Source organism: Leuciscus leuciscus, assembly GCF_965113295.1.
Source record: "Leuciscus leuciscus genome assembly, chromosome: 14".
Classification (NCBI taxonomy): domain Eukaryota; kingdom Metazoa; phylum Chordata; class Actinopteri; order Cypriniformes; family Leuciscidae; genus Leuciscus; species Leuciscus leuciscus.
The window spans coordinates 5,131,755-5,159,376 of NC_138738.1; the positions used below are offsets into that span (position 1 = coordinate 5,131,755).

Genomic DNA, 27,622 nt, shown 5'->3' on the forward strand with positions numbered 1-27,622 from the left:
TTGTTATCAAAACCACAATTTTGATTTTGCAATGCAAAGAATAATCAATACAAAATGAAATATTCAGCAGCACCCTAAAGGCAATATGGAGAATTTATTTATACATATCCATCTTTGATCTAAATCGTCAATGCTTATCCCATAAGACACGCCTGCCCCGCAGCCCTCCCAGAGATATATAGTGGTGGGACGTCATCTGTAAATTGCTTTCTGACTCAGCATGTCCTGGTAAAATTAATTCACATTTATACCAGCAGGTACTGGGCCCTCGGTGGTAAACAGCTGGCTGCGTTATTTGCTTTTCTCTCTCTGGTAGTCACTGGTAAATAGAGACAGCCTGCATGCATCTGTGTCCTTGGATGTGCTCAAAACCAACCCAGTAGGTGAGCAGGCACCAACAAATGAGGTTACTACAGGAACAAGAGAGGGTGGCCTTAGCAGGTGTTTGTGAGACATATAGCATCTGCTGTGTATAACACTTGTACTGCAAGGCATCTTCCTCTATACCCCTATTCCTTCTGATACTGCTGAAACATTTTCAACAGTAACAATACTATTACACACACACACACACACACACACACACACACACACACACACACACACACACACACACACACACACACACACACACACACACACACACATATATATAAAACCAATGGAGCTCTATGATCATAATGTGCTTTGCTTATATCAAGGGCAGGTGGCGGCTACATTCCTTTGAGCTCTTTTCTTTGTAGAGGCGGCAGAGGATGATGATGGCTTTCCTGTTTTCTAGGTCAGTCTGATACATGATTCTGTGGAGATGTGCAGTCTGTGAGTAATATGCATTTTTAGGGTGAATATGTTTGTGTGCGCAAACCAGTTGTTCCAATTCAGTCATTACTGTAAACGTAGCCGTTTGGTGAAGATATATTTCCTGTAGGTACAGACCTATCTTTTTTTTACAGTCTATGGTCCAAGCAAATTATCAGTGGACAAATAGCATACAAAGTTCATGTGAGACCAATGTTATGTACCGCTTTCTACTTCAAAACCGAAACAAAATCACAATATGCTGCCTTTGTGTGTGTGTCAGGCCCAAAACATACTGAAGTACACATGTAAACCATAGACCTTATTCACAGCAGCGCCATCTTTGAATTTTAACGGGAATGAAAGCTACTTTTTTATTTATTTTTTTAACAAATAAATGATATTTTCAACTCTAAAGTAAAGACAGTAAATATAATTTAAATATTTTAATAAATGTTGAATTGTTAATTTCTAAATAAATTAATAAATCCAAACTTACTAACGTCTCCCCAATCTCCAATCAAAGCAAGAATTTGTCACGTGACGAATCTGCATTTTGGCGGATAACAGACTAACGGATGTCTCTTTTGAAGCAGAGGGTGAGTAATTTTTCACTTTTTTATTTTCTTTATAAAAGTCTACTTTAAAATATCGCGTTTATAAAGCATTTTCAACGTGTTTATTGTTAAGTTTAACGCATAAAAGACCCAGCTCAGCTCAGCCCTTACAATTTGCGTGTGATCTATCCTTTTGCAGTCTATGGATGTATCTCGATTGCTGCTCTCTGTAGTCATAGTGTGAATATGTAGGTTTACTATAGAAAAGTTAAATGTGCTTAATAGAGACTGACCAAAGCCTGAACAAGCTCGGATGTCACGCTTCTATGGCCATGATGCAAAGCATCAATGCAAGCGTGGTTTCCGAACGTAACCAACAACAACTCAACATAACCACTGCATTCTCAGCATGACCTCAAGAGGCGCTATAGCAGGCAGGGGCATTACCGGTATAGTGCACTGCAAAGTGCAAACTGTCAATTTGTTTTCAGATCAACTTGTTTCGTTACAGAATAACTACTTGAATCATGCCACACAAAATTTTTTTTTTATATATATTTGGCTAGCTAAATAGTAGCACATCTGGTTAAATGACATAGATTCCTGAAGGAGTGCACACAGTCTATGTATCTATGTATGCATCTATGTTTGTGTACTTGCTTCTGGCCTAAGAAAGAAGATAGATCGATCGATCAATAGATAATAATCTATATAATATTTTAAAAATAAATAATATAATTCTAATAAATTAAATTTAGCAACATTTGTGGAACACAAGAGCACAGAAAGAATTGGGCCAAGAAAAAAAAAAAATCTAATAAAAAAAATCCAAAAAGAGCAGCTTCCGGCTGAAGAAGTTTCTAGAGATGTGAAGGGGGAAAGATGGTGCTGATGAGAGTGGTGCTAGAGGAGGACAGTGGCTCTCAAAGATGAACCATTGTCAAATGAGACCAGACTAAAACATCTGCACCTCAGACAGCAACAAACAATACCACAGTTTCTCCTCCCTACTTTGCTTTTCACTATCACCAACATGAAGAGCGAGACCGAGAGAGAGTGCTCGACCTTTACTGTAGACAGCCAGTGTAAGCGCAAATTACACCGGAATGATTTATGTTAGCTCCTCTCCCAAATCCCACAACATCAGCAAGTGCTCAACATCCAGATGCAGCCGTACCTCTCCCTCTCTTTCTCTCGCTTCCTTCTACCGTTCCACCAAAGATGTCACAAGGACACATCGGCAGAGACATCCTCATTTCGTTCTGCTTGAGAATTGTGTCTCCTGGGTACCTATTTAATTACTTTGCGCTGTTTGATGACAAGAAACACACACACACACCAGCTACCTGATTGCAAGGTGATGACCTCTGTAAATGTTGAAGATAATGGCAGAGAGGGACGGGAAACAGTTAAAAAACAATGCTCATGTAATTTATCCATCATCAACCCTTTATTAATTGATTATTATTAGGAAAGACACAACTGTTCCCTGTATTTTTGTGGGCGCTGATCTTCGGGACACACTATGAGGGTAGAAACATGTTCAGCATACTTTGGGAAAGGCTACTCCTTCTCAGTGTTATTTTAGTATTATTTATTATAGTATTTATTAATATTAGGCAACTTTTCTCATTTTCATTTACGTTCTTTAAGTTAAGTTTTTCCATTGAATAATTTATATTTTTATTTCAGCTTTATTTCAATTACTGAAAATACTTTTAATAGTTAAAGGACAAGTTCGGTATTTTACACTTAAAGCCCTGTTTTCAGATCGTTTCTGATGAAATAGAACGGTTAAAGGGATAGTTCACTTTGAAATTAATTTTTGGTATGTTTTAGCTTACCTCAAAGGCATCCAAGATGTAGGTGTCTTTTTTTCCGCAGTAGTTTCAATTTTGATATTTTTAGGTCAAACCGTTCTTGTCTGTCAGTCATATAATGCAGGTCTATGGTCACGGTCTCAAAACACAAGCACAGAGTCCAAATTAAAACAATTCCCCGTCGTCCAAATTAAACAATTCCCCATCGTAAGTACACATTGATGGCCTAAGACACGAAACGAGCGGTTTGTGTGAGAAAACAAACAGTATTTATATCGTTTTTACCGCTTATACGCAGACATGTCCAAGTGATCTGATCTGACGTGTACGCAGACTGGTGCATAGATATATACACTAGATGTCGCCTCATTCGTTCCAATGAACTGCCGTAGACAAGGCGACATCTAGTGTATATATCTATGCACCAGTCTGCGTACACGTCAGATCAGATCACTTGGACATGTCTGCGTATAAGCGGTAAAAACGATATAAATACTGTTTGTTTTCTCACACAAACCGCTCGTTTCGTGTCTTAGGCCATCAATGTGTACTTACGATGGGGAATTGTTTAATTTGGACGACGGGGAATTGTTTTAATTTGGACTCTGTGCTTGTGTTTTGAGACCGTGACCATAGACCTGCATTATTTGACTGACAGACAAGAACGGTTTGACCTAAAAATATCAAAATTGAAACTACTGCGGAAAAAAAGACACCTACATCTTGGATGCCCTTGAGGTAAGCTAAAACATACCAAAAATTAATTTCAAAGTGAACTATCCCTTTAAGATTGAAATTTGGACACATGCTGCTGGCCAACATTGTTTCTGTGGTAGAACATTGTGAACAAGATGACAATCAAAAGGATCAATAATTCAAAATAACCATTTTAGATGCCACTCACAAAATAATCCTGACAGAAATTTTGCAGAATAATGTTTTAAATTTATATCATTGCATAACGCATTCTGTTATGCATACTGTTTTTAAAAAAAAGCAGTCGACCTGCTCCGAGCGGGATCCGTTAAATTTCCCCCTCCAAACTTCACTCCCATCTGTGTCACGGCACCAAATGTAACCGGTCCTACTCGACCCGCTCCGAGAGGGATTTGAACTGGCGTCTCCGGCATGGCGGGCGTGCAAACAAGGACGCTAAAGACCGTCTCTTGCATCAGTCGCTAGTGCACCTCTTGAGGCCAGGGGAGTGAGGTTTACTTGCCCAGCTCTTACTAGCTTGCCTCCGTTACACATACAGCAATATGTAGTAAGCAATAGGCAGTTATTTGATTCTGAACATATTACTCTTGCTATTTCTGACACAGGGGGGGGGGGGGCAATTAGGACGAATTTAAGTTCTACTCCCTCAAATCATTGAAATTCGGCATGCATTTAGAAACCAAACTCAGTGAAACGATAAAAAAAAAAGCATGTTGAGTTGTTCAAAAGTCTTTCAAAGTTAACATTGATACATTTATTTTCTATAAATAAATACAGTTCAATTAATTGAAAATAATTCATATTAATATTTATTTATCAATGTGTCAATGGTCATTTACTAATATTACCATGAAAAAAAAAATTTGTTTGGTACTTTCTTGGGTCCAACTTACATTCTGAGTCCAAAGTTGAAACAGAATGCGAGAGTGAAGTCAGCTCGCTTCACAAATGTGTTATCCACAGGATGTGAAAGCTGCAGCTGCTGTCCTGTGGTGCGGTGTGTCTCAGCGAGTGGCGCACTGATTGCACATGTAAACACACAGGTGGTCTGGGCCTATTTTGGAGCAACTCACATTAAAGCTCGATAAAGACTGATTTTGCTCAACATTATGACAGAACACGCTGTGTCCATTTCTGCACAGATTCACTCATATTACTACATCACACCTGTGCACTTGGACATAATCAGTGTTGCAAACCTAGTGACTTTTCAGACCCCATTATCGGCTTTTTTCAAAAAAAGCGACCGTGCGACGGGACTTTTTGGTGGTTTGCTGGTTAACATGTCAGTCACTCCGTCATCTGACAGAAAAGATGTAAATGAGAACATCTTTATTGGACATTTGCCAATATATTATATTATAATACAGTATGTGAACATGAATTAGGAGAGAAAACGCATTGCATAATCTAGCAACATTTAGCATGTTTTTGAGCAGGCTTTGGCTACTCCATTGAAAATAGTTGGCGACACTGGACATAATATACATGCTAAACCTTAAAGTGCCCTTATCATGCTTTTTCAGATATTACCTTTAATGTAGAGTGTGATGTAGATGTTTGTGAATGTAAAAATGTCTGCACAGTTTTACAGATCAAAGTGCACAACAAATAAAGGTATTGTCTCCTAAAAGAAAGAATCAAATCAGAACTGACTGTAACGAGTCGTCAGCGATTCCAGTCTCACTTCCTGTTACATACCTATGTAACAATGTAATAAATTTGCATAATTCTAGCCTATTGTCTTCATTGGCTGCCCACGAATGACATCTACTTTGACTCGCCCTCAAACACTGTAGTTGTTGCTGAGACTGGCAGAGTTTGGTTCATGTTGTCGACACGTCGAGAAGACGATGTTTTCTGCGCTGCGAATCCACTTTGCCTCCACTTCAAAAAGATGAGGACTCGTAGTGGAATTGATTCGAAAAAAATGAAGCCATCGTTACTGTTTGTATCACTGTGTATTAAAGGGATAGTTCACTTTGAAATACATTTTTGGTATGTTTTAGCTTACCTCAAGGGCATCCAAGATGTAGGTGTCTTTTTTTCCGCAGTAGTTTCAATTTAGATATTTTTAGGTCAAACCGTTCTTGTGTGTCAGTCATATAATGCAGGTCGATGGTAGGGGTGCACCGATCCGATATTAGGATCGGATATCGGCCGCGATACTGACAAAATAGCTGGATCGGGGATCGGAAAAAATAACAGATCCACGGGCCGATCCAGGTTTTTTTTTTTTTTTTTTTTTTTTTTTTTTTTTTTTTGTCGTCGCAGCAGAACCTACGTCATTCGTTAGCTTCACGTGTGTCGCATGCTAGAAGCAACATGGAGCGAGCCAGAGGCCGTTTCTCAATACCAAGTACGCAAACTTCGGACTTGCGTCCTTGGTAGTTCGGACTTGAGAAGTTTGACTCAGGAGAACGAACTCCCGAGGACGAGAGGCGGCAAGTCCGGTTATTCTGCAAATGGAACAGCAGCGTTCTTGATCGCGTCACTCAGCTCGCTCTGGCTACTCCGGTCATCTCTTTATGTATGTATTAGCCAACAATAAAACGAAATATGTTATAAAACACCACTCTGCCTCTTTTCATTTAAAAAAATCTTAAACATATTAATGGCCACATAAATGTGGTTCAGGCAAACGCGTACATTGATCATCTTTACTGCATATATTTATAACAACACGAAATATAAAACAACCCTGCTTCTTTTTGTTTTCATTTTTTAAAATATGAAACATATTGATCATTAAAACTGACATTTAAATTTGCCATTGCTGATTAAGTGAGCATTCACAGGTCATGTTTGTGATGGTGGTGTGACACTGCACTACATGTTCAATGTTTGGTTATTATTATGTGTGATCAAGTTGTTGTTGTTCGACCAACTTTTTATTTGTTTATTCTCAGGTTCAGCTGCTATGTTGCATTTTAAATTCCTGTTTGCAGGACTTTGCACTTTATATTTTTTACATGTTTACAATGTTTGGTTACTGTTTGATTACTATTGTATGTTCAACCAATGCACTGTTTTGTTTCTTGTGGCTACATTTTATTTATTTTAATTTAAGAGTTTGATTACATTATATTTTAGATTTGAATGCACAATTGTTTTTTAAATAGGCCTAAATAAGAATTCAACATTACATACATCTTTTATTTTGTCTTAGTTATGTTTAGTTAGTAAAGTCTGGTGCCTTTAGTCTCTTCAAGGAAGGTATAAGGTGGAAGGTATACAGTTTATTATTAATTCAACAATAGTATCGGATCGGTATCGGGTATCGACAGATACACAAATCCCAGGCATCGGTATCGGTATCGGGACTGAAAAAGTCGGATCGGTGCACCCCTAGTCGATGGTCACCGCCTCAAAGAGCAAGCACAGAGTCCAAATTAAAACAATTCCCCATCGTCCAAATTAAACAATTCCCCATCGTAAGTACACATTGATGGCCTAAGACACGAAACGAGCAGTTTGTGTGAGAAAACGAACAGTATTTATATCGTTTTTACCTCTTATACGCAGACATGTCCAAGTGATCTGATCTGACGTGTACGTAGACTGGTGCATAGATATATACACTAGATGTCGCCTTAAAGACATTCGTTCCAATGAACTGCCGTAGACAAGGCGACATCTAGTGTGTATATATCTATGCACCAGTCTGCGTACACGTCAGATCAGATCACTCGGACATGGCTGTGTATAAGAGGTAAAAACTATATAAATACTGTTCGTTTTCTCACACAAACCGCTCGTTTCGTGTCTTAGGCCATCAATGTGTGCTTACGATGGGGAATTGTTTAATTTGGACGATGGGGAATTGTTTTAATTTGGACTCTGTGCTTGCTCTTTGAGGCGGTGACCATCGACCTGCATTATATGACTGACACACAAGAACGGTTTGACCTAAAAATATCAAAATTGAAACTACTGCGGAAAAAAAGACACCTACATCTTGGATGCCCTTGAGGTAAGCTAAAACATACCAAAAATTAATTTCAAAGTGAACTATCCCTTTAAGTGCTGAGAAAGCCTCCAACACTCGCAGTAAGCCGCAGACCAATCAGAGAAGAGTAGGCTCTCGGTGAGGAGGGGTTTAGAACAAAACCGTTTTCTGACTCTGAGAAATGTGATGTGCAATGTATAATATCGTCACCTTCCTAAAATAATTGCCCGAGTCATTTTTTCAGGTTTCTCAGAAAACACAAAAAACTGAACCTAACTTCAGAGGCCGAGTAGATTTTCGTTCTTCTTGATGCAACTGCCATCTTGAAAAGCTTGTAAAATTGCCTAAGTCTCATTGTCTTTTGACTTAGGCAAAATAAAACAGCCTAAGTCACACTCTTGACATAGGCCATTATACTACAGGGGTAGAAAATGAAATGCATGATCTGTTCAACTGAGGATGTGGGCGATTTTACCAGAGATGGCCAGCATCATGAGAAGATGACTTATGCAAAAAAATAATTTTTGTCAAAAAATGACTCAGGCAATTATTTTAGGAAGGTGACGATATGAGAAAATTTGTCTTTTTTCTAATTTATTTTTGACCTTTGATGCATGTAAATCTATTAGGAGACCTCCAAAACAAAATTAGGAACCTTAAAAATAGCATAATAGGGGCAACTTTAACTTCTGTCATCATTTAATCACCCCAATGTCGTTCTATACCTGTATGACTTTCTTTTCTTTTTTTTTGTGGATACAAAGTCTTCTTTTTGTCCATACGATGAAAGTCAGTGAGGTTCAGTGTTGTTTGCATTGTCTGGCTTCACAATAAGCTGATGTTTCATAGTTATCAGTGTTTTGTTGCACATATACTGTATTAACTCACTCATTGACTAATCTCCAGACTGCTGTATAACCCAGTCTGAGTTCAGTGTAGGACGTGTTTAAATAGGCCGACTCGAAGGAGACTCTCTCGTGTGGCAACCAATGTCCTAAAAGTGGGACTGTTTTTAGAGCAGGAGCTGCTACAATTTTACATACAGTAAATCAGTGTGTGGCTCTGCAGCTCCTTTTACGAGATGCCCAGCATTCAGACTATCAGCAGCCTAGGAAACAACACAAATAACAGACACCAGGAGTAAACGGGTGAGATTACATCTGTGCATGTTGCTCAACTCACACAGCCATCAACATAACAAGATTAGAGGATTAGATTATCATAAAAAAATCATGGTAAAGCCAACAGGATTCTGAATTAAGCAGTGTTTCAGTAACTGAAATGATGCGGGTCTAAACAAAAAAGCTGTTGCATAATAAACATCTGGAAGAATAAGGAAGAAAAGCAAAGGATTTGATGGAAATAGAGATTTGAAGAAATAGAGATAATGGTTTTATAATTAAATCATTTATAATTTAAATTTGTTTTCAACTTTTAAATTTGTTCTATATAAAGTCACATTTAAAATAAATAAATCAAATATGATAAACTAAACTAAGATTGAAATAAACATTTCAATATTTATTATTATAATATTCACATTAATTATAGAATTTATTGAATTATATAAAAATGAAAACAAAAAAAAATTATGAACTGTCCATCAATCGTCATTTCCAGGGTTATTTTTTTTATATTTATGTATTATTATATATAATCAGCTTTATTAAAAAAAATAAAAAAAAATAAAACATGGTCATTTTCAGGACAACCAAAATATTTGTCCAAAGTTAGAAATTAGAACACATAAGTTACCAAGAAGTCAGCATGTATCAACGGTGTTATTAAAAATCTGGAGATGAAGCAATAAAAATAAAATAACTGACAGCCTAAGAGGGTTTTTATCTGTTGAGACACCGGGACGCTGACAACACAAAAAGGATGTTTATTTTAATGGCAGCCCATTTACTAAAGAGGGTGTAATTTTAATGGATGCTGTCAAAATGCATCAGATTTGGTTTGATTTGGATTTTAAGGATATCAGAAAAACATATTTTCTTGACTTTTGTAATAAAAAGCTGGACTTGGTGCGAGCTGTGGTAGGCTAGTATGTTCAGTAGGCAGACTGGCTAAGAATAGCTTTCAATTTGGGATAATTTATTGACCATGAATTGGTTCAGTTCGCATCTTGGATGAGATGATCTGTGACATTACACCTCCTGCTGTGTGCATATACATTAAACACCTGAAATTACCTCTAAATGTACAGCTCTAAATGTCACACAGCCTGAGACGGACTATCGAGGTTGGTCTCTTTGCGTTCACTTCCTGTAGAGAGCACCCGTCTGTTTCATGTTTACGGCCATCAGTCAGCCATGGTCATGATTGTGGGTTCATGTCTATCAAATCAACAGCTACAGATTACCAAAGTCTTTTTTTAGATAGACACGACTAATGCAAGTTTAAAATCAATATGATAAGTTTTAGTAGTTATAATATACAGTGAGGAAAATAAGTATTTGAACACCCTGCTATTTTGCAAGTTCTCCCACTTAGAAATCATGGAGGGGTCTGAAATAGTCATCGTAGGTGCATGTCCACTGTGAGAGACATAATCTAAAAAAAGAAAATCCAGAAATCACAACGTATGATTTTTTAACTATTTATTTGTATGATACAGCTGCAAATAAGTATTTGAACACCTGAGAAAATCAATGTTAATATTTGCTACAGTAGCCTTTGTTTGCAATTACAGAGGTCAAACGTTTCCTGTAGTTTTTCACCAGGTTTGCACACACTGCAGGAGGGATTTTGGCCCACTCCTCCACACAGATCTTCTCTAGATCAGTCAGGTTTCTGGGCTGTCGCTGAGAAACACGGAGTTTGAGCTCCCTCCACAGATTCTCTATTGGGTTTAGGTCTGGAGACTGGCTAGGCCACGCCAGAACCTTGATATGCTTCTTACAGAGCCACTCCTTGGTTATCCTGGCTGTGTGCTTCAGGTCATTGTCATGTTGGAAGACCCAGCCTCGACCAATCTTCAATGCTCTAACTGACGGAAGGGAATCTCGCAATACATGGCCCCGGTCATCCTCTCCTTAATACAGTGCAGTCGCCCTGTCCCATGTGCAGAAAAACCCCCCCAAAGCATGATGCTACCACCCCCATGCTTCACAGTAGGGATGGTGTTCTTGGGATGGTACTCATCATTCTTCTTCCTCCAAACACGTTTAGTGGAATTATGACCAAAAAGTTCTATTTTGGTCTCATCTGACCACATGACTTTCTCCCATGACTCCTCTGGATCATCCAAATGGTCATTGGCAAACTTAAGACGGGCCTTGACATGTGCTGGTTTAAGCAGGGGAACCTTCCGTGCCATGCATGATTTCAAACCATGACGTCTTAGTGTATTACCAACAGTAACCTTGGAAACGGTGGTCCCAGCTCTTTTCAGGTCATTGACCAGCTCCTCCCGTGTAGTTCTGGGCTGATTTCTCACCTTTCTTAGGATCATTGAGACCCCACGAGGTGAGATCTTGCATGGAGCCCCAGTCCGAGGGAGATTGACAGTCATGTTTAGCTTCTTCCATTTTCTAATGGTTGCTCCAACAGTGGACCTTTTTTCACCAAGCTGCTTGGCAATTTCCCTGTAGCCCTTTCCAGCCTTGTGGAGGTGTACAATTTTGTCTCTAGTGTCTTTGGACAGCTCTTTGGTCTTGGCCATGTTAGTAGTTGGATTCTTACTGATTGTATGGGGTGGACAGGTGTCTTTACGCAGCTAACGACCTCAAACAGGTGCATCTAATTTAGGATAATAAATGGAGTGGAGGTGGACATTTTAAAGGCAGACTAACAGGTCTTTGAGGGTCAGAATTCTAGCTGATAGACAGGTGTTCAAATACTTATTTGCAGCTGTATCATACAAATAAATAGTTAAAAAATCATATATTGTGATTTCTGGATTTTTTTTTTTTAGATTATGTCTCTCACCGTGGACATGCACCTACGATGACAATTTCAGACCCCTCCATGATTTCCAAGTGGGAGAACTTGCAAAATAGCAGGGTGTTCAAATACTTATTTTCCTCAGATAATATAGCGATTAAAAAAAAACAAAAAAACTTTTGGGTGAACTATCCCTTTAAGATGCCAAAAGCAGGCTCACCAGGGAATTACATAAATCTGTGGAATTAATCCCAGTTCTTACCTCAGTAGGTTTGCGTGCATGTGTAAATCAGAAATTTTGTGGCGACCCATGTGGCATTACAACAAATATATGTCATAAACTGAAGTTAAATGCCAAAACGAAAGGGGAAGTCAGCATATTAGGAAAACAAGAGAGACGGTGATATAGACAGAGAATGAGAGATAAACGTGGCACTATGTTGATATTAAAAGCTGTTAGAGGGATTGGCCCTTGGACACAGCTCTTTGTAAATCCGATAAGTGGATTTTGCAATACTGTGATAGACTGAGTGTTTTTGCTTGGTTGGTAAAATGACGAGATCAAGCAAAGCTTCAATACGACATGCCCCAAAAAAGAACCAGACAATCACTTGGGTTTGTGTGTGTGTGCCACTTTTCACAGCAAGGGCCTCTTTTTTTTTTAATCAAATAACCATATATTTACCGTAATTACCTTTATCGAAGTACTATTAAGTAATTAAAGTTTGAAAAGCTTTGGCTTTGGCCATGAGCCCCCGCTCTGGACTGAGATGCTGGTGGCTGACAATGAGTCTGCAAAATTAAAAGTGTTATGGCCCACATCAGCATGACCTGGATGTCAGTTGAGCTCCACTTTTACAAGTTGCCTTCAGAGTAAGACAGTATGTTAATAAAAAATGTAGACAATTGGACCATGAAATATAGGCCATCCACACTGCGGCGCTCCACAGGAAAGAAATACCACAAATGAGATCTCTTTAATATCTCAGTTGTTTCTCCTATAGGCAGCAAATAGAGTTTTTTTTTTTCCAATGGCCTGATTTTTCACCTGAGAAAAAGACCCCAGTAATCTCCATTCCACTAAAGGTTCTTTAGAGTGGAAAAAGTTTCTTTAGATTTGTAACATGTAAAAAAAATAAATAAAAAAAAACTGTTCACTGAAAGGTTCTTTTATTGGGAACCCAAAATGGTTCTTCAATGGCAACACTGCAAAAGACCCCTTTTAGGAACCTTTATTTTTACGAGTATAGAGTTTCGAAGAGATCTCAACAATGTGCTCAGATTCACCAATATACTAACCTAGTATGCATTTGAGATAAATAAGGTAAAAGTTTTCTTTCAAATATACATTCTGACAGGATAATAGTGGAGGATGTGTTTGTACAGGAGGCCAGTGTGCAGAAAAATGAAAAAATAAATAAAGATGCTGTTGTCACCTGCTGTTATGTCTCTAATCCCATATGTTGTGTGCTCTCCTCGCAGGAAAAGCTATTGCTTCCAGAGGAAGGCATCAACTGAACAAAATGAATACAGGAAAATATAATACCCTATCGTGATCATGACATCATATTTCATGAATTGGCTCTAAAACAATATGACTGACCAGAAAGAAACATGTTGAAACATTCCAAAATCACCAATAGAGGATGCAGCTGTAGTCACAAAAATCAAATCATTATGTCAAAATTTATCCTATTTGTTTAATTTGTTGATAAATTATATGATAAACATTCCAACCATCCATAGGCTGTGTTATATTCTATAACTGGAAGTAGTAACACTCTGATTCGGTTGATTTAGTAACCGCTCATGGATTCAGTGAAGGATTCGTGACACTGATTCAAACAGTTCAAGTGTCAAATTATTGGCTGCATCCAAAATCGCATACTCTCTTGAGTAGGTACTTATTTTGAATAAGTATTTACTTCACGACTGCTAAAAAGGTACATTCTATATAGTATGAATGAGTGTGTGTAGTAGCCTACGAATGTAATCCAGACATACTACATTCACCATGTTGTCATTATCATGTGACCAACCAGCGTCTGTTGTGTTACTTCACTGTCGTTCACAAATCCTCTCCTGTGGCCTCATGGGATTGTAAAGTGTCCATCGTATACGAACTTCAGAATCTCGCTGGAAGTAGGTCATCTTGGTACTCTTTTATGAGTACTGTGAATTCGGACATACTTTTGTCACATACTGTTTTTCGCCTACTATAGTAGGGAAGTATATGATTTCGGATGCAGCCATTCAATAACCAGTTAAAATAACCGGTTAATAAGAGTAATTTGTTCTTGAATCAGACTCGAACCAATTGAACTGAATGCTTCTCAAAATGATTCACTGTTTCGAAGCTCTCGAAACGCTGTGGACATCTGCTGGTTAAAGCAGTGTAAATGCAACGAGAACACCGCAAATGTTCAACAAAACAATAGTAAGTGTTTTCATTAAAGTGCAATCTATAATACCAGTAAAAATCAATCATTTTTAGAATATATAGTCCTTTATTGATCTGACGACGGAAAAAAGTTTTGCTGATTTTTTAGGAATCTTGATCCAAAACAAAAGATTCGCGAAGGACTTGACACTTCATGCTGCCATTTTTTCACTAGTATAAAATTGTTCTTGGGATTTTAGGAATCTATATCGATTAAGTTCAAATGAAGTTCACAATGGCCATGTCCTGCACAGTATTTTGTAAGTGTATTATTTGGAATAGCCACCCTTATATCTGGAGTGCACCTTACAGGGGTCATATAATGGTACATACATTGTTGATACGCTGGAGCACTGTCTATGAGCAGAATGGCGTCTAAGCGATTGTGGTGTTCTGTTCTTGGGTGTAATAAGGAACACAGCATCATTTTGATGTTCCTAAATCCGAACCGCTGAAGACGCAGTGGCTGAGTTTTGTTTTCGAAGGGAATATTCCCCACGATCAATGTCAATGCTTTCATGTTTGCGCGAATCATTTCACACACCAGACTGCTTTATAAACGAGGGTCAGTATAAAGCTGGTTTTGCTAAGAAGCTGCTCCTGAAAAAAGGATTGGAACCAACTATTCGTGTTCCTGCTGCACCTCCAGAAGAAGAAGTGAGTGTAACGTTTTATTAACCTTTATATTAATATTTATATTAATCTTTGCAAATCGCTTGCACGCTTCACGATGAATGCGGCTGTTTACACTCAGGGTACATTACGGCATGTTTTCTATGTACGACGTTCTCAATTTAATTCATAATCCCACGTTTATAATGAACAACGCGTTATGGTTATTGTGTTAGAAACGGTGTACGCACAGAACAGAGGGGCGGGGTGAGCAAAGCTCATTATCATTTAAAGACACATGCACTTAAACGGCGTGCTGAAAACAGAGCTGTGTTTGACCAGGTAAAATGAGTGTTTTCTTACAATACTAATGAGAATTTTTAATTAAAGTATATTACAAACTTTTAATTTAGACCCTAAAGAATCATATTAGCTTGTACAAAAATGGCATTATATGACCCCTTTAAAATGCTGTTCAGGTTGGCTCTTTAAGGATGAACTTGTACAGATCTTCAATAATGTCTATCATATAATAGAGCAAGAGGGTTTCTGGGTATCACAGAAACACATTACAATGGTAATTCTCTTTTGGAATACCACACCATGATAATGGGTTTCTGCAGAAGGGGCTTTGAACAGAAGGGGTGTCAACTGTTGCAAGTACATGTTGTTTGTTTCTTGGAGGGAGAGAACAATCCTCTTCCTCCCGTATGTTGTCTCCTTCTAACACGAACTTGTGTTCACTTTTATTCCCAGCATCTGTCAGGTTTCATTGATGTCTCGCACTTAAGATGTCATCACCGTGAGACGGCCCCTTTCCCCTGGGTCCTGCTGGTAGGAGGAACAACATGGTAAAAGGTCAGTGAAGCACTGAAGAAGAACCAACTCAAATGCCATTGGCTACGATACGAGACAACTCTTAATACACACACACACACACACACACACACACACACACACACACACACACACGCGTACGTAATGGTTTTTATACTGTCTATTCTATCCCCTTACACTAACCCTACCCATCACAAAAAACTTCAACTTGAATTTCAATTAATTTTAAGCCATTTGGTTTAAACCATGTTTATGTTCTAATACCCATGTCATTATACACATTTGTGTTCCCATAAACCATATATACAAGAACGCACACACACACACAGCAAACTTCAGGGATGTGATTCTTCCGGATTAATCCGGAATTCTGGTTATTTCGGCCTAAAATCATGACCCACATGAATCATGCTGATCAGTAATAAAACAAATAATTTGAAGTAATGCATGTTTGTGCAATTTTTTTCACTGTTTCAGGCCTCTTGTGGGATCAGGTTCAAGTTCATGGACCAAAACCGTTCTCTGTAATGATTTGTAGAAGTTTGAGTGGAGTTTTATTTACTGAATGAGATTGATCGGTATTGGAAGCACAGCTGTTTTATTTACAGAACTACAAAATAGCACTTATCGCTTTTCCCAAAGATGTTAAGACGGCCTGTTTTGTATTACTAGAAATAAATTATAGCTGTTAAACATATTTCCATTTGTCACGCTTCACAGTTCCTGGTAGTTCATGCAGTAAATGACTGATTCAGGTGTTTGAAAAAAAACTAAAAGTGCTTCATACTGGGTCTCATAAAAATTCCTGCCTTTTTCACTCGCACAATCACATCCCTGTGACTATTCATAATATCTCATACAATAAATTACTTTATTAGTCTGTGGTTCAGTGATGGTATCAGATGGAGGTTCCTTGATACTCCAAGGCAATGTTATTTTAGGATGATTTATTATTAATATTATTATTTTTAGAATTAGCTTTTATTAAAAATTTTTGGTAATTTTGTTATGTGCTTTTGTCACTTTTTTCAAATTTTTTTTAGCTTTAAGTTATTTTTATTTCAATTTTAGTAATTTTAGTATTACAACTTATTTATTTTTTAGTTAGCTGTCGAAACAACATTACATTTTTTCATCTAATATTTATATTTTATTTTATTTCAGCTTTATCACTGCTCCAAGATACTTCCAAGATTACTATGGTACATGTTCAAAGCTAATGGCAGTATCATGTTACTTTTTGGTACTTTGTTTTGTGTAGTGACTAAATAATTACCTTTATAAAACCTTACTGTGACAGTACCATGGTACAGTGTGATAATACTGTGGTACTTGAAATAGAACATTTATCATTGTAATCTGTGGTATTTGTTAAGTCAAACATCTACCCAAAATACCATAGCAACATCTCCCTTGCAACTGCATAGCAGTGTGCTCACAGACTCTCAGACAACCTTAGAAACACCCAGAACAATCCAGCAAATTTGTCTTAAATTTGTCTTAAAATGTAAAAATATAGTAAATAAATGAGGGTTATCATACAATCTGATGAACTTTGGCAACCCTGCTGAGGCTAAACCATACATAAATCTATTCAAAAACTGACAGGATGCACTTTGAGAGAGGCAGAGATTGTCAGCATTGGTTATGAGGCGTTCATAACTATGAGTGATGCTTCTGCGTTTATTATTTGCAGTAGAGCTGTGATTGTTCATTGAGGTGGCACAGGTGACATTTTCAGCCCTCACACACACACACACACACACACACACACACACACACACACACACACACACACACACACACACACACACACACACACACACACACACACACACACACACACACACACACACACTTAGCCTCTCTTGCCAGACACAAAGAAGAAAAAATGCGTCTTTAACAGAAGATGACTCTTCTCAGCTAGCAGTGTCATTCTTTTATTCCGCTTCTTAAAGGTACAATACAATACAGCGGAAGCCCACGGGTGCTGTCAATGGCTATGTTTAAAATTACCAATCATCAGAGGTTATTCTCTAACAAATGTGGTGGTTTCACTGTCATTTTGTTGCTATTTACTTCAATCCACAACATACAATGATTGAGTCAAATGCAACAGGCCTGGTCACGGATGCGGTTTCTACCATTTCTCAGTTTTTAAAAACAAATGAAAGGTAGCCTACAAATAAAACAGGTAAACCTGGTAAATTTCACATAGAGCATAATGAAGATATTTCACTTGAACTTGGCCTTTATTTCATTGTGTTTTTTTTTCTTTTCTTTATGGATATATTCATGTTCAGTGTCAATTACCATGTTTGTGTATTCAGCTAATAACTGTTGTTTTAGCACTGTCATTTTTTTATGTAAAACCAAAATAGAGGCTACTAGTTATTATAAGACCATGAAGATAGAGGGGTAGCAAGCATAATATTAACAAAATGTAACAAAAATGATTATTAATGAAAATAAACCATTATTTAAAAGGTTCTTTTTAACACCATTAAAGGGGGCCCTATTATGGATTTTTGAAAGTGGCCTTTCATGTAGTGTGTAACATAGCTCTAAGTGAATGAAAACATCCTGCAAAGTTTTAAATCTGAAAGCGCACCGTATATAAAGTCATTGTCTTTCAAAAGTAAGAGTCGACTCGGAGTCAATTAAATGAATCGTTTTTCAAACGAGTCATAAGCCGTTTCGTTGTGACGTCAATACGAAACATTAGTATATTGCCCATTTAATGCAGATTGTCTGTCATTCTCACTACTTTGAGGAAATATTTGTTTTACCAACGTTTATGTTACATCAGATCATTCACTCTAGAGCTCGGCTAATGTACACATTGCATACATGCACTGTTATTGATACAGTTTCCACGTATTCGCCGCAATATATTAGAAAAATACTCTGTAAATAAATTAGTAGCAGCTACAAGTAAAATAATCGGTTTGTTGATGGACATGCACTTGTTAATGCTGAGGGTGAGGAATTACAGTTGCAACATCTCATAATGTACCTCAAACTGAGTAGTGTATCACTGAGAAACGTCCTGCTCGAGTCGTCCTTGCGATGGAGGTTCGGGTTGAATGAATAGTTCTTCCAATGTTTCATCATCGCACTCGCATTGATATGGTCTAATCGACGTCATTGTTCGTTACTGTGTTTAGTTTACAGTGTAGGAAGCCTCAGGACAGCTGATGTTGTTATTGCAATGGGCGTTTTTGTTTTCGATGCGCTGTACACGGTAGGCCAATCACAACAGACTGAGCTCTCTGGCCAATCAGAACAGAGTAGCTCGTGGAAAGGAGGGATTTAGAGAGATTGATTAGTCTCACGAGTCATTTGAGAATCATTGAAAATGTGATGATGTGTAAATGTATAATATGAGGAAATTAAACAGTTTTTTTTTTACCTTTGATGCATGTAAACATGTTTATTGCACTTACAACTTTATTGCACTTACAAAGCATGATTCTTTATGGAAACTATGGTGGGTAAAAAGGGATCTGCTACTGTTATAAGCCAAAGAACCCTAATCTGGTTCTGTTTAGAACCATTTTTCTGAAGTCTATTCACATCAAACATACTAGGAAAGTATGTTCATATAAATTTACAACACACAAGTTCAAACCTAGAAAAGAAGTCCCACTAAAGTAGATGGTTTAGAAAAATATATAGCTCAAATAACCAGTTATTTGTTATTGTATTATTTATATAACATTATAGTATTTATTAATAGTTTGAATTAGCTTTTATATTAAAATTATGTGCTTTTGTCAGTTTTATTAGTTTCTGTTTTTCTATTTAGCTTTGATTTATTTTTATTTAAATTTTAGCTTTAGTAATGTTAGTACTTCAACTTATTTTATTTCAGCTACTTGCCTAGGCAAGTTTTTCATAAAATATTTTTTCTTAATTGAAATTAAGCTTAAATAAACTAAAATGAATAGTTTTAGTTGACAACTAAATCTAGTTAGCAAATAACATTGTGTGTGTGTGTAAGAATTAAGTGCAAAAATAAAAATAAAAATTTACAAACTTGTGGATGAGTAAAATTTTTGTATTAACATAATTTATTATTTAAATGTATTAGTGTCAATAAAAACATTTACATTAATTATTCAGTAAAAAAAAAAAAAAAGGGGGGGAGGGGGTTAGAGTACTTATTTTGACATTCATATTCAAAACATTATTGATTTGATACATCTTAATAAATAGCCACCTGTTGCAGTTTTTTGTGAATGCGTGTGATTTACTCTTGCAAAAACATTTGGCAATCAAACCATGTCTGAAATCTACCAGCTTTCACTTCACCGTGTTAGCTAAAGAGAGAGCAAGCCGGTCGATGTCTGTGAACGGATGAAAGATATTCACAGTTATTGTGCCTGTAGACTGTGGCCACGCCCATATCCAGACATCTGGCCTGTGATTGGCCAGTATCCTGAATCCCAGCAGCAGCTCTTGGGTGCCTCCTCCCCCTTTTTGTCTCCACAAAGAGCTCAGCGCTGAATGAAGTGAATCAGCCTCAGACTGCTAGAATAGTAAGAACCTTTTCTCCCCGTCTGTCTCTCTCTCTCTCTCTCTCCGTCTGTCTCTTCAATCCCATCTCTCCTCTCTCTCTTTCTCTCTCTCTCTCTCTCTCTCTCTCTCTGTCCATTTGTCCACCTCTCTCTCTCACACACGGCATTATATGCTATCCATCCATCCATCCATCTATCCAGTGCACAGCCCGGTGAGGGATCAGCTAGACAGAAAAGCAACAGATCATGTTCTCTGAAGCAGATCCAGGACAGCTCTGATACATCAGCTTCTGAGATGAGACTCCATCCGTCCTAATTCTCTGTCCTGAAGACCTGGACAGAAACAGAACAAAACAAGGACTTTGCAGACACCAAAAGAAGTCTGGACATTATATCTTCACAGGATTCTTGAACCCAAACCAGGTCCACAGGGACGTACGAGGGGTGCTTTGGGGTTTGTTTTTCTCTCTTGTTCGTGGCTGGCGAAGGGGCCGGTGAAAGTTAGCCAAGACGCCGCGTGCCGTGCTCCGCGTGAAGAATGCCCAGGCACGCCTGCCCAAGCCTGCGGACACGGCGCCGGCACCCTCGTCGGGCCTTTACATGGAGCGCTCACAGAGTCGCATCAGCCTGTCCGCGTCCTTTGAGGCCCTGGCCATCTACTTCCCCTGCATGAACTCCTTCGATGAGGACGATGGCGGTGAGTGGATGTATATGTGTGTCCGAGGATGTGGGTTTGCTTTTTCCAAACTGTGACACCTGGAAGTTAGGGTTAGGGTCGAGAGTTTGAGGTTATCGGTTGGCTACTGGTTAAGAAAATGTGGCTTTGTGGTTCAAGATCTGAGCTGGAAGCGAAATGAGGTTATGGGTTCGAACCCCACAAGACTTTTATGTGGGATAGTTCCAGACTGATCTCTTGAGGAAATGTAACTATTTTACAAGGTGCCGATTTCGTATATGAATTTGATTTATATGGAAACATACAAGTTTTAGAAAAATGTAAGCATGAAGGTCCACCCCTAAACATAACCGTGAGTGGGGCGTAGGCAGGTCGTTCAAAAACATGAATAAAATTGTATGAATTATCCACCAATTCACCAAAATGTACAATAGTTACAAATTGCCATCAGCTTGTGTTTGATAGTTCATTCAGAAATGCAAATTATTTCATCATTTCAAACCTGTATGAATTATAAGCTATTTTAAAGAGTGTTTCAGCTGTTTTTCTCTATACAATCAAAGATCCATTTGGGTCCAAAACAACATGGGACCCTTTTGACTTTCATTCTATGGACAAGAAAAAACAAACAAATACATTTTGAAAATATCTTCTTTTGTGTTCAACAGAACAAATGAGGTCATACGGGTTTGAAATGACATGAGGGTGAGTAAATGATAGTTAAACTATCTCTTTAAGCAACACACCACATACTCCAGATAGTACGCTTTGAATAAAAGTCTTAAATCACAAGTTGGGTGTCTTCAACCCATATATCCTAGAAAATAATGGTTATTCTGTGGTTTTGGGACTCATTTGGGTCATTAGTGCAGCATTTAATTTTGTACAAAATGACGCTGTTTCTTCGCCAGTCTTGGGTTGTTTGCAAGCCCCCAAACTCTTGAAAAATGTGGCCACATGCGTGGTTTGGGTGTATGGCCGTGTCAACTTGCTCATTTTGCATATGCAATAAAGAAAACAGTGTGGTTGCTTACTTGAGTGGCGTTTGAAATCCGAATCTTAAATCTGAAATGGTAATAAAAAAATAAAAAAATTATACTTATGATGAATACATGCATATGCACACACAAAACGCTTCCTTCAGCCGGCATTCTAATCAGACAGAGGTTTTTATTAATGAAGACATTTAATCACTGCGTTGACACTCAAATGCTAATATAGCTGTGATCTTCTCTGGGTACGGCTGTGGCTCATTTCAAAGAACGTCTGATTGCAGGTTAATGTCTGTCTCAAATCCATCACCAGACATCATGGCGTTAATTTAGCGCTCATTAGAAATGTTCCGACTGCTCGGTGTGCTACTTACTGAGTGTTTTAGGTTTGCAATTTTGCATAATTTCCCAAGTGCTTTTATTCTAGGCATGCTGTAAATCTCTCTCGCTGCCCCGTGTGCTCTCCTCCTTTCTTGATCACCCTCATTTCCTTGTTTGCTGTCCACTCACCCAAAAAACCTTTTACACAGTCGCCGTCTATCCGAGACATCCACACACCCACCACCCATGCTCACTTTCTCTCTCTACCCTCGCCCTGATTACAGATTAATCTGCAGGAGAGAGACTAGTATTGACATGAAAAGATTGTGCCTAGCTGATGATCTTCTTCGTTCAACATGTGCGCATCACACTCAAACAAACACACACACGCTACAAAAACAGTGCACACTTATAGCACTAGTAACATGCACTCATATGTATCTTAAATTTTCACTTTACTCTAAGGGTGTGTTCACACTTGGCATGTTTGGTTGGATTAAAACGAACCCTGGTGCGATTGCTCTGTTAGTGCGGTTCATTTGAATAAGTGTGAACGCTGCCATCCGAACCCTGGTGTGCACTAAACAAGCGGACCGAGAACACTGAAAAGATGAGTCTCGCTCCGCTTACAAACGAACTCTGGTGCGGTTCGAATTAAATATGAACGCAATACGGACCAAAGACATGTAAACGAACCAAAAACAGGACATGATGTCACAAGATGCGACCCTAAAAAGGACAGAATGCTCAAGCATAGCTGTTTTTTCTCGTCATAGTCATGATGTTGCCCATCACAGTTCAGTACAGACATCAGAACCATGTCTCCTCACTGCAGATCTGTGTTTGTGTGTGTGACGGAGGGATTCCTGCCGCTGTTTTGACTCCTTTACACGTTTTATAAGCTCTTCACGAGTTCTCAGCTGGTCTAAACACCATCATATGTAGCTACACACATACAACGAGCGCATTTAGCCCAGAATACAGCATTGTTTTTGATGTTCAGTAAGTTCCGTCACAAAATATACGTAATAAAAGCCGACCAATCAGGTTGTGAACATATCGGTATCTTTAGGTTAGGTGTTAAAATGCTAATGTGAATGCTAATCGGTCCAGAACTAAATATTTTTTACGTTTTTTTGGTTTGGACCAACGAAACAAAGCGAACCGAACTACAAGAGTGGACGACACACCCTAAAATATTAGTCTATAAAATATTGCAGACTTAGAATTGAGACTTACTTATCAAATTATACGCTGTACTATACATTTGTACGACCTCTGCTGTCTTGCGTTTGAATCATTAGCGTATTCTATTAGTTTTAGACATATAGGCCTGTCATTTAACTAATCAGCTCACCACATCTCCTTTTTATGCTGATACATTCTTGCCTAAATCAACTTAATGCAAATCGCACTAATGAATATGCTAATTACTGGAACACAAACGACACATTGCAAGTGCTTTAGTTTAACACCTATTGCTGAATGTCAGATGACTGCAAATTGCAGTGTTGATTTGTAACAAATAAGACTGCTTTTCTTTGATTTTTGATATTTGAAACACTATTTGCCATCATTTTAAATCTGTTGTTTATGAACATGAAGATTGACAAGTTTTCTTCAAAAGGAGGAGAAAATGCTGAACAAATGCTAACACCCATTACTCACTGCTCAAACCCCGGGACATTTCTGACCACAAATATAGAAGCTAAATTATCTAGTGGAAAAAAATGAACTACCGCATGATATTAATGCTCTTCAGACGGATACATTTATCAGAAGAATGAGGGGAGTTAATGATGTCTTTGTCAGTCCATGTCAGAGAACTGCTGAAGGGTCCTTTGGTTGTGTTGTTTTCACATCTCAAGTTCTGCAACTGATCTGATACTTTAGAAATTCAAGGGTGATATTGCAATACATAAACATGATGCTTTCTCAAAAGGCTCATACTGAAACAGATGTATAAAACCGAAGCTATCAGAGAGGCGACTGCTGGAGTCTGCAGGCTAATAGATCTTTTAAATAATGAGCCATTAATGACTACAATTCACTCTTTAACTAGACAGCTGTGTTCTCATCTTTGTTCTAGCATTATGCACCCAAACTAACACATGTCCTAACCAGGCACAACGCAAGATAGACCAAAGCAATAAGAGTCATTTACAATGGTTTATACCACAGGGCTGTTGAATGCTTGAATCTGATTGGTTGATAAACGTTCTAAGGTGTGCAATTATTTTCAGGGAAAAGCACGACTAAAGTAGTTCCTGGCAGGTCTTGACCGCATTACAGTTCCACATCACTTCGCCAAATGATTTCAGTTAATTCAAGGTCCTTACAGTCCAGACTACAACAGCGAAAGAACCAAAACTCACAACGACACTGACCAAGCAAATAAATATAGTTAACAATAGGATGAAAACTGCCACAAAATTACGTTTTTTTTTTATGTACGGAAAGCACACTCTCTTTCTCCCGCTCTCTCTCTCACTTAAACACTCACACATACAGTACAGACACAGAAACGTGTTGTCAGCACTGCTCTGACAATTTTGTCAGTAAAATAGTTTAAAGGTGCAGTGTGTGATTTTTAGCGGCATCTAGTGGTGAGATTTGCGAATTGCAACCGGTCAATAACTCGCGGCCTTTCCTTCAAATTGCAAACTCGAATGAGAAGCTACGGTGGCCGACGTAGGATCGGAAGATGTCGTCGTCTGAGTCAGCAGAGAGTAGCAAGTCAAGCAATGAGGTTTCTCTATATTATATTATATTTTATATTAAATTATATTTACTTAATTATTCAGTAAAACCACATGTTATTGCGATTGTTATTTTTACTTGTTTATCATTGTGTTAGTCTTTTATTCACTGACTTTACCATAGCTTTTTTCCATGCTAGTTAGTATAAGATAAGAGCATCAAAGCAGCTAACTTAGGTAAGGGGAAATAGCTAACGTTACGATGTCCGAGGCGTCGTTCAGACAGCATGTTTTTCTCCACGTTTGCCGCGTCAGGGACAACCTGAGTATTCTGCTGCGTCTCATTCAAGTTAGTGACGAAACGCGCTCTGTAGCGCTCTGTTCGCTGTCGGCTACGGTAGAAACATGACGTCACAGTATGTCGACCTTCATAGAAGGGGGTGGCCGCGGTTATGTAGATATAAATGACTCATTCTAAGGTAATAAAAACATAACGGTTCATTAAGTGAGGTCTTTATACACCACTGAAAACATAGTTATGGATCTTATATTGCATTTCTGTCAATAGATCCTCAGAAATATCACACATTGCACCTTTAACAGCTTAAAAGCAACACAAAGCTACGCGTTGTATTTGGAGAAGATAAACTTACAGTTTCGCTATTATTAGAGACGCTGCTGCCGAACACTGTTGACATGCACAGACTCAGGTAATTCACACACACTCTCTCTCTCTGTATAACTGCATTAATATGCTATTAGTGGCTCAAGTCTCTGTTACTAGCTCTCAAATTATGTTTTGGAATTAGCACTGGAGGCTTGGGAATAGATGTGCAATAAATTATTCCTACACACAAGAGCGATTCGCGCTGCGGCCGCATTACCACCTCGGGTGTGCATTATTTTTCAAATAATTAAACGGCTCGTCATCAATTATTCCTTACTTTGAATTCGGCTCAACCAATCAGAATTAAGGACCGGAACTCTCCGTTTTATAAAGCAAAATTTTTGCAATGTATTTGCCTGTTCTTACTAAAAGTGAAAATGTGACAATTTTTATTATTTCTATTTATTTAATTTTTTTGTACGTTTTTTATCTAAACCCTCTAGTCTTTTTGGTATTTGTATAGTTGAATTTTGTGGTATTCTATCTAATACGCTAATAAAAAATAGACCACTATTAAATGTAATTCAATAAAAGGCACATAGGTGGCATTGAACAGGTAAGTCATTACGTGACAAATGGGTTACCCTACAGTTATGTAGATTTCACGTTGTTGCTTTGCAGCATTTTTGCTTTCAGTGTGGGTGAAAAAAAAAACTTGCTGGAAACTTTTGTTGCATCCCATCTGGTCATGAAATGGCATCAAACTGCACATATCGTGAAGAAATCACCTAGAAAAACCTGCATAGAAAAAAAGAAGCTAAAAAGACACATTTGGGGGATTTTTTTAAGGGAAAATACAAATATAAGTTCTGTGTGATCACAGACATAATTGAACTACGACTTCTGGGACACTTGTTTTGCATATAATATTTTTGATATGGGTTATCCTACAGTTTTGTGGACTTCAAAGCATTTTTGCGTTCAGTGTGGGTAAAAAAAAAAAAAAACTCGCTGGAATCCTTTTGCATCAAACTGCACGCATCTTGAAGAAATGATCTAGAATAATCTGCCTAAGCAAAAGAAAAAAAAGAACATTTGTAGAATTTTTAAAAGCAACATACAAAATAAAGGCTAAAAAGACATTTTGGGTTATTTTTCGTGCTAAAATACAAATATATGTGCTGTGTGATCATGGAAATAATTGCGATATTACTCAATCTGGTACGTTTATTTTGGCATATAAAATTTGGGATTAGTGTCCTTTCAAACTTAAACCACTCAAAGTAAAAGTTTCAATGTTCAGTCTAACCTCACCCTATGCTTTTTTCTTCATTCTGTGTTCAGATTTAATCTAACAGCCACATAAGGGGGATCAACACCTATATAACACACTCGCTCTCCAGCCACGTCGACAAGAAGGGCCCGAAGCCTTTGCGACACACATCAAGTCAAGTCAAGTCAAGTTTATTTGTATAGCGCTTTTCACAATACAGATTGCATCAAAGCAGCTTCACAGTATTAAATTAAAATAATACAACAAAGTTTGTTTCAAGAGGAATTTATTGATTGATAAAATTAAATTAGATATCCCCAAAATATCCCCAACTGAGCAAGCCAAAGGCAACAGTGGCAAGGAACCGAAAAACTCCATCAAGTGACCTAATGGTGTCCTAAAACTCCATCAGGTGCCTTAATGGAGAAAAAAAACCTTGGGAGAACCCAGGCTCAGTCGGGGGCCAGTTCTCCTCTGGCATTGGATAGAGGCCGGATTGTAGTTTGAACTGTAGGATTATATGAATGCCTGGCTGAAGAGATGCGACTTTAATCTAGTTTTAAACTGGGAGAGCGAGTCTGAGCAACGAACAGTATCAGGAAGACTATTCCAGAGTTTTGGAGCCAAATGTGAAAATGCTCTCCCTCCTTTGGTGGTTCTGGATATCCTAGGTATGACCAAAAGCCTTGAATTTAGTGATCTCAAAGAGCGCGATGGATTATAGGGCGATAGAAGATCCGTTAAATAGACTGGAGCTAAGCCGTTTAGGGCTTTATAAGTCAGTAGCAATACCTTGTAATTAATACGGAACTTTATAGGTAACCAATGCAGTGATGATAAAATCGGTGTTATATGATCATATTTTCTTGATCTCGTAAGAACTCTAGCGGCGGCATTTTGGACTAACTGTAGCTTG

General features: G+C 38.1%; 1 protein-coding gene and 1 long non-coding RNA gene across 2 annotated transcripts in view; one reads left to right on the forward strand and one right to left on the reverse strand.

Moving 5' to 3' along the window:
* Positions 1-27,622, reverse strand: part of LOC309474208 — a 54,858-nt gene that overhangs the window by 2,226 nt on the left and 25,010 nt on the right. The window contains exon 3 of the long non-coding RNA XR_014197244.1: positions 14,514-15,612. This is a non-coding gene — a long non-coding RNA (uncharacterized lncRNA). The remainder of the gene's footprint in view (positions 1-14,513; positions 15,613-27,622) is intronic.
* Positions 20,105-27,622, forward strand: part of rims4 (regulating synaptic membrane exocytosis 4) — a 39,025-nt gene continuing 31,507 nt past the window's right edge. Inside the window, exon 1 of the mRNA XM_082136548.1 lies at positions 20,105-20,835. Within this exon, the coding sequence (XP_081992674.1) occupies positions 20,739-20,835 (97 nt within the window). The 5' untranslated portion in view covers positions 20,105-20,738. The remainder of the gene's footprint in view (positions 20,836-27,622) is intronic.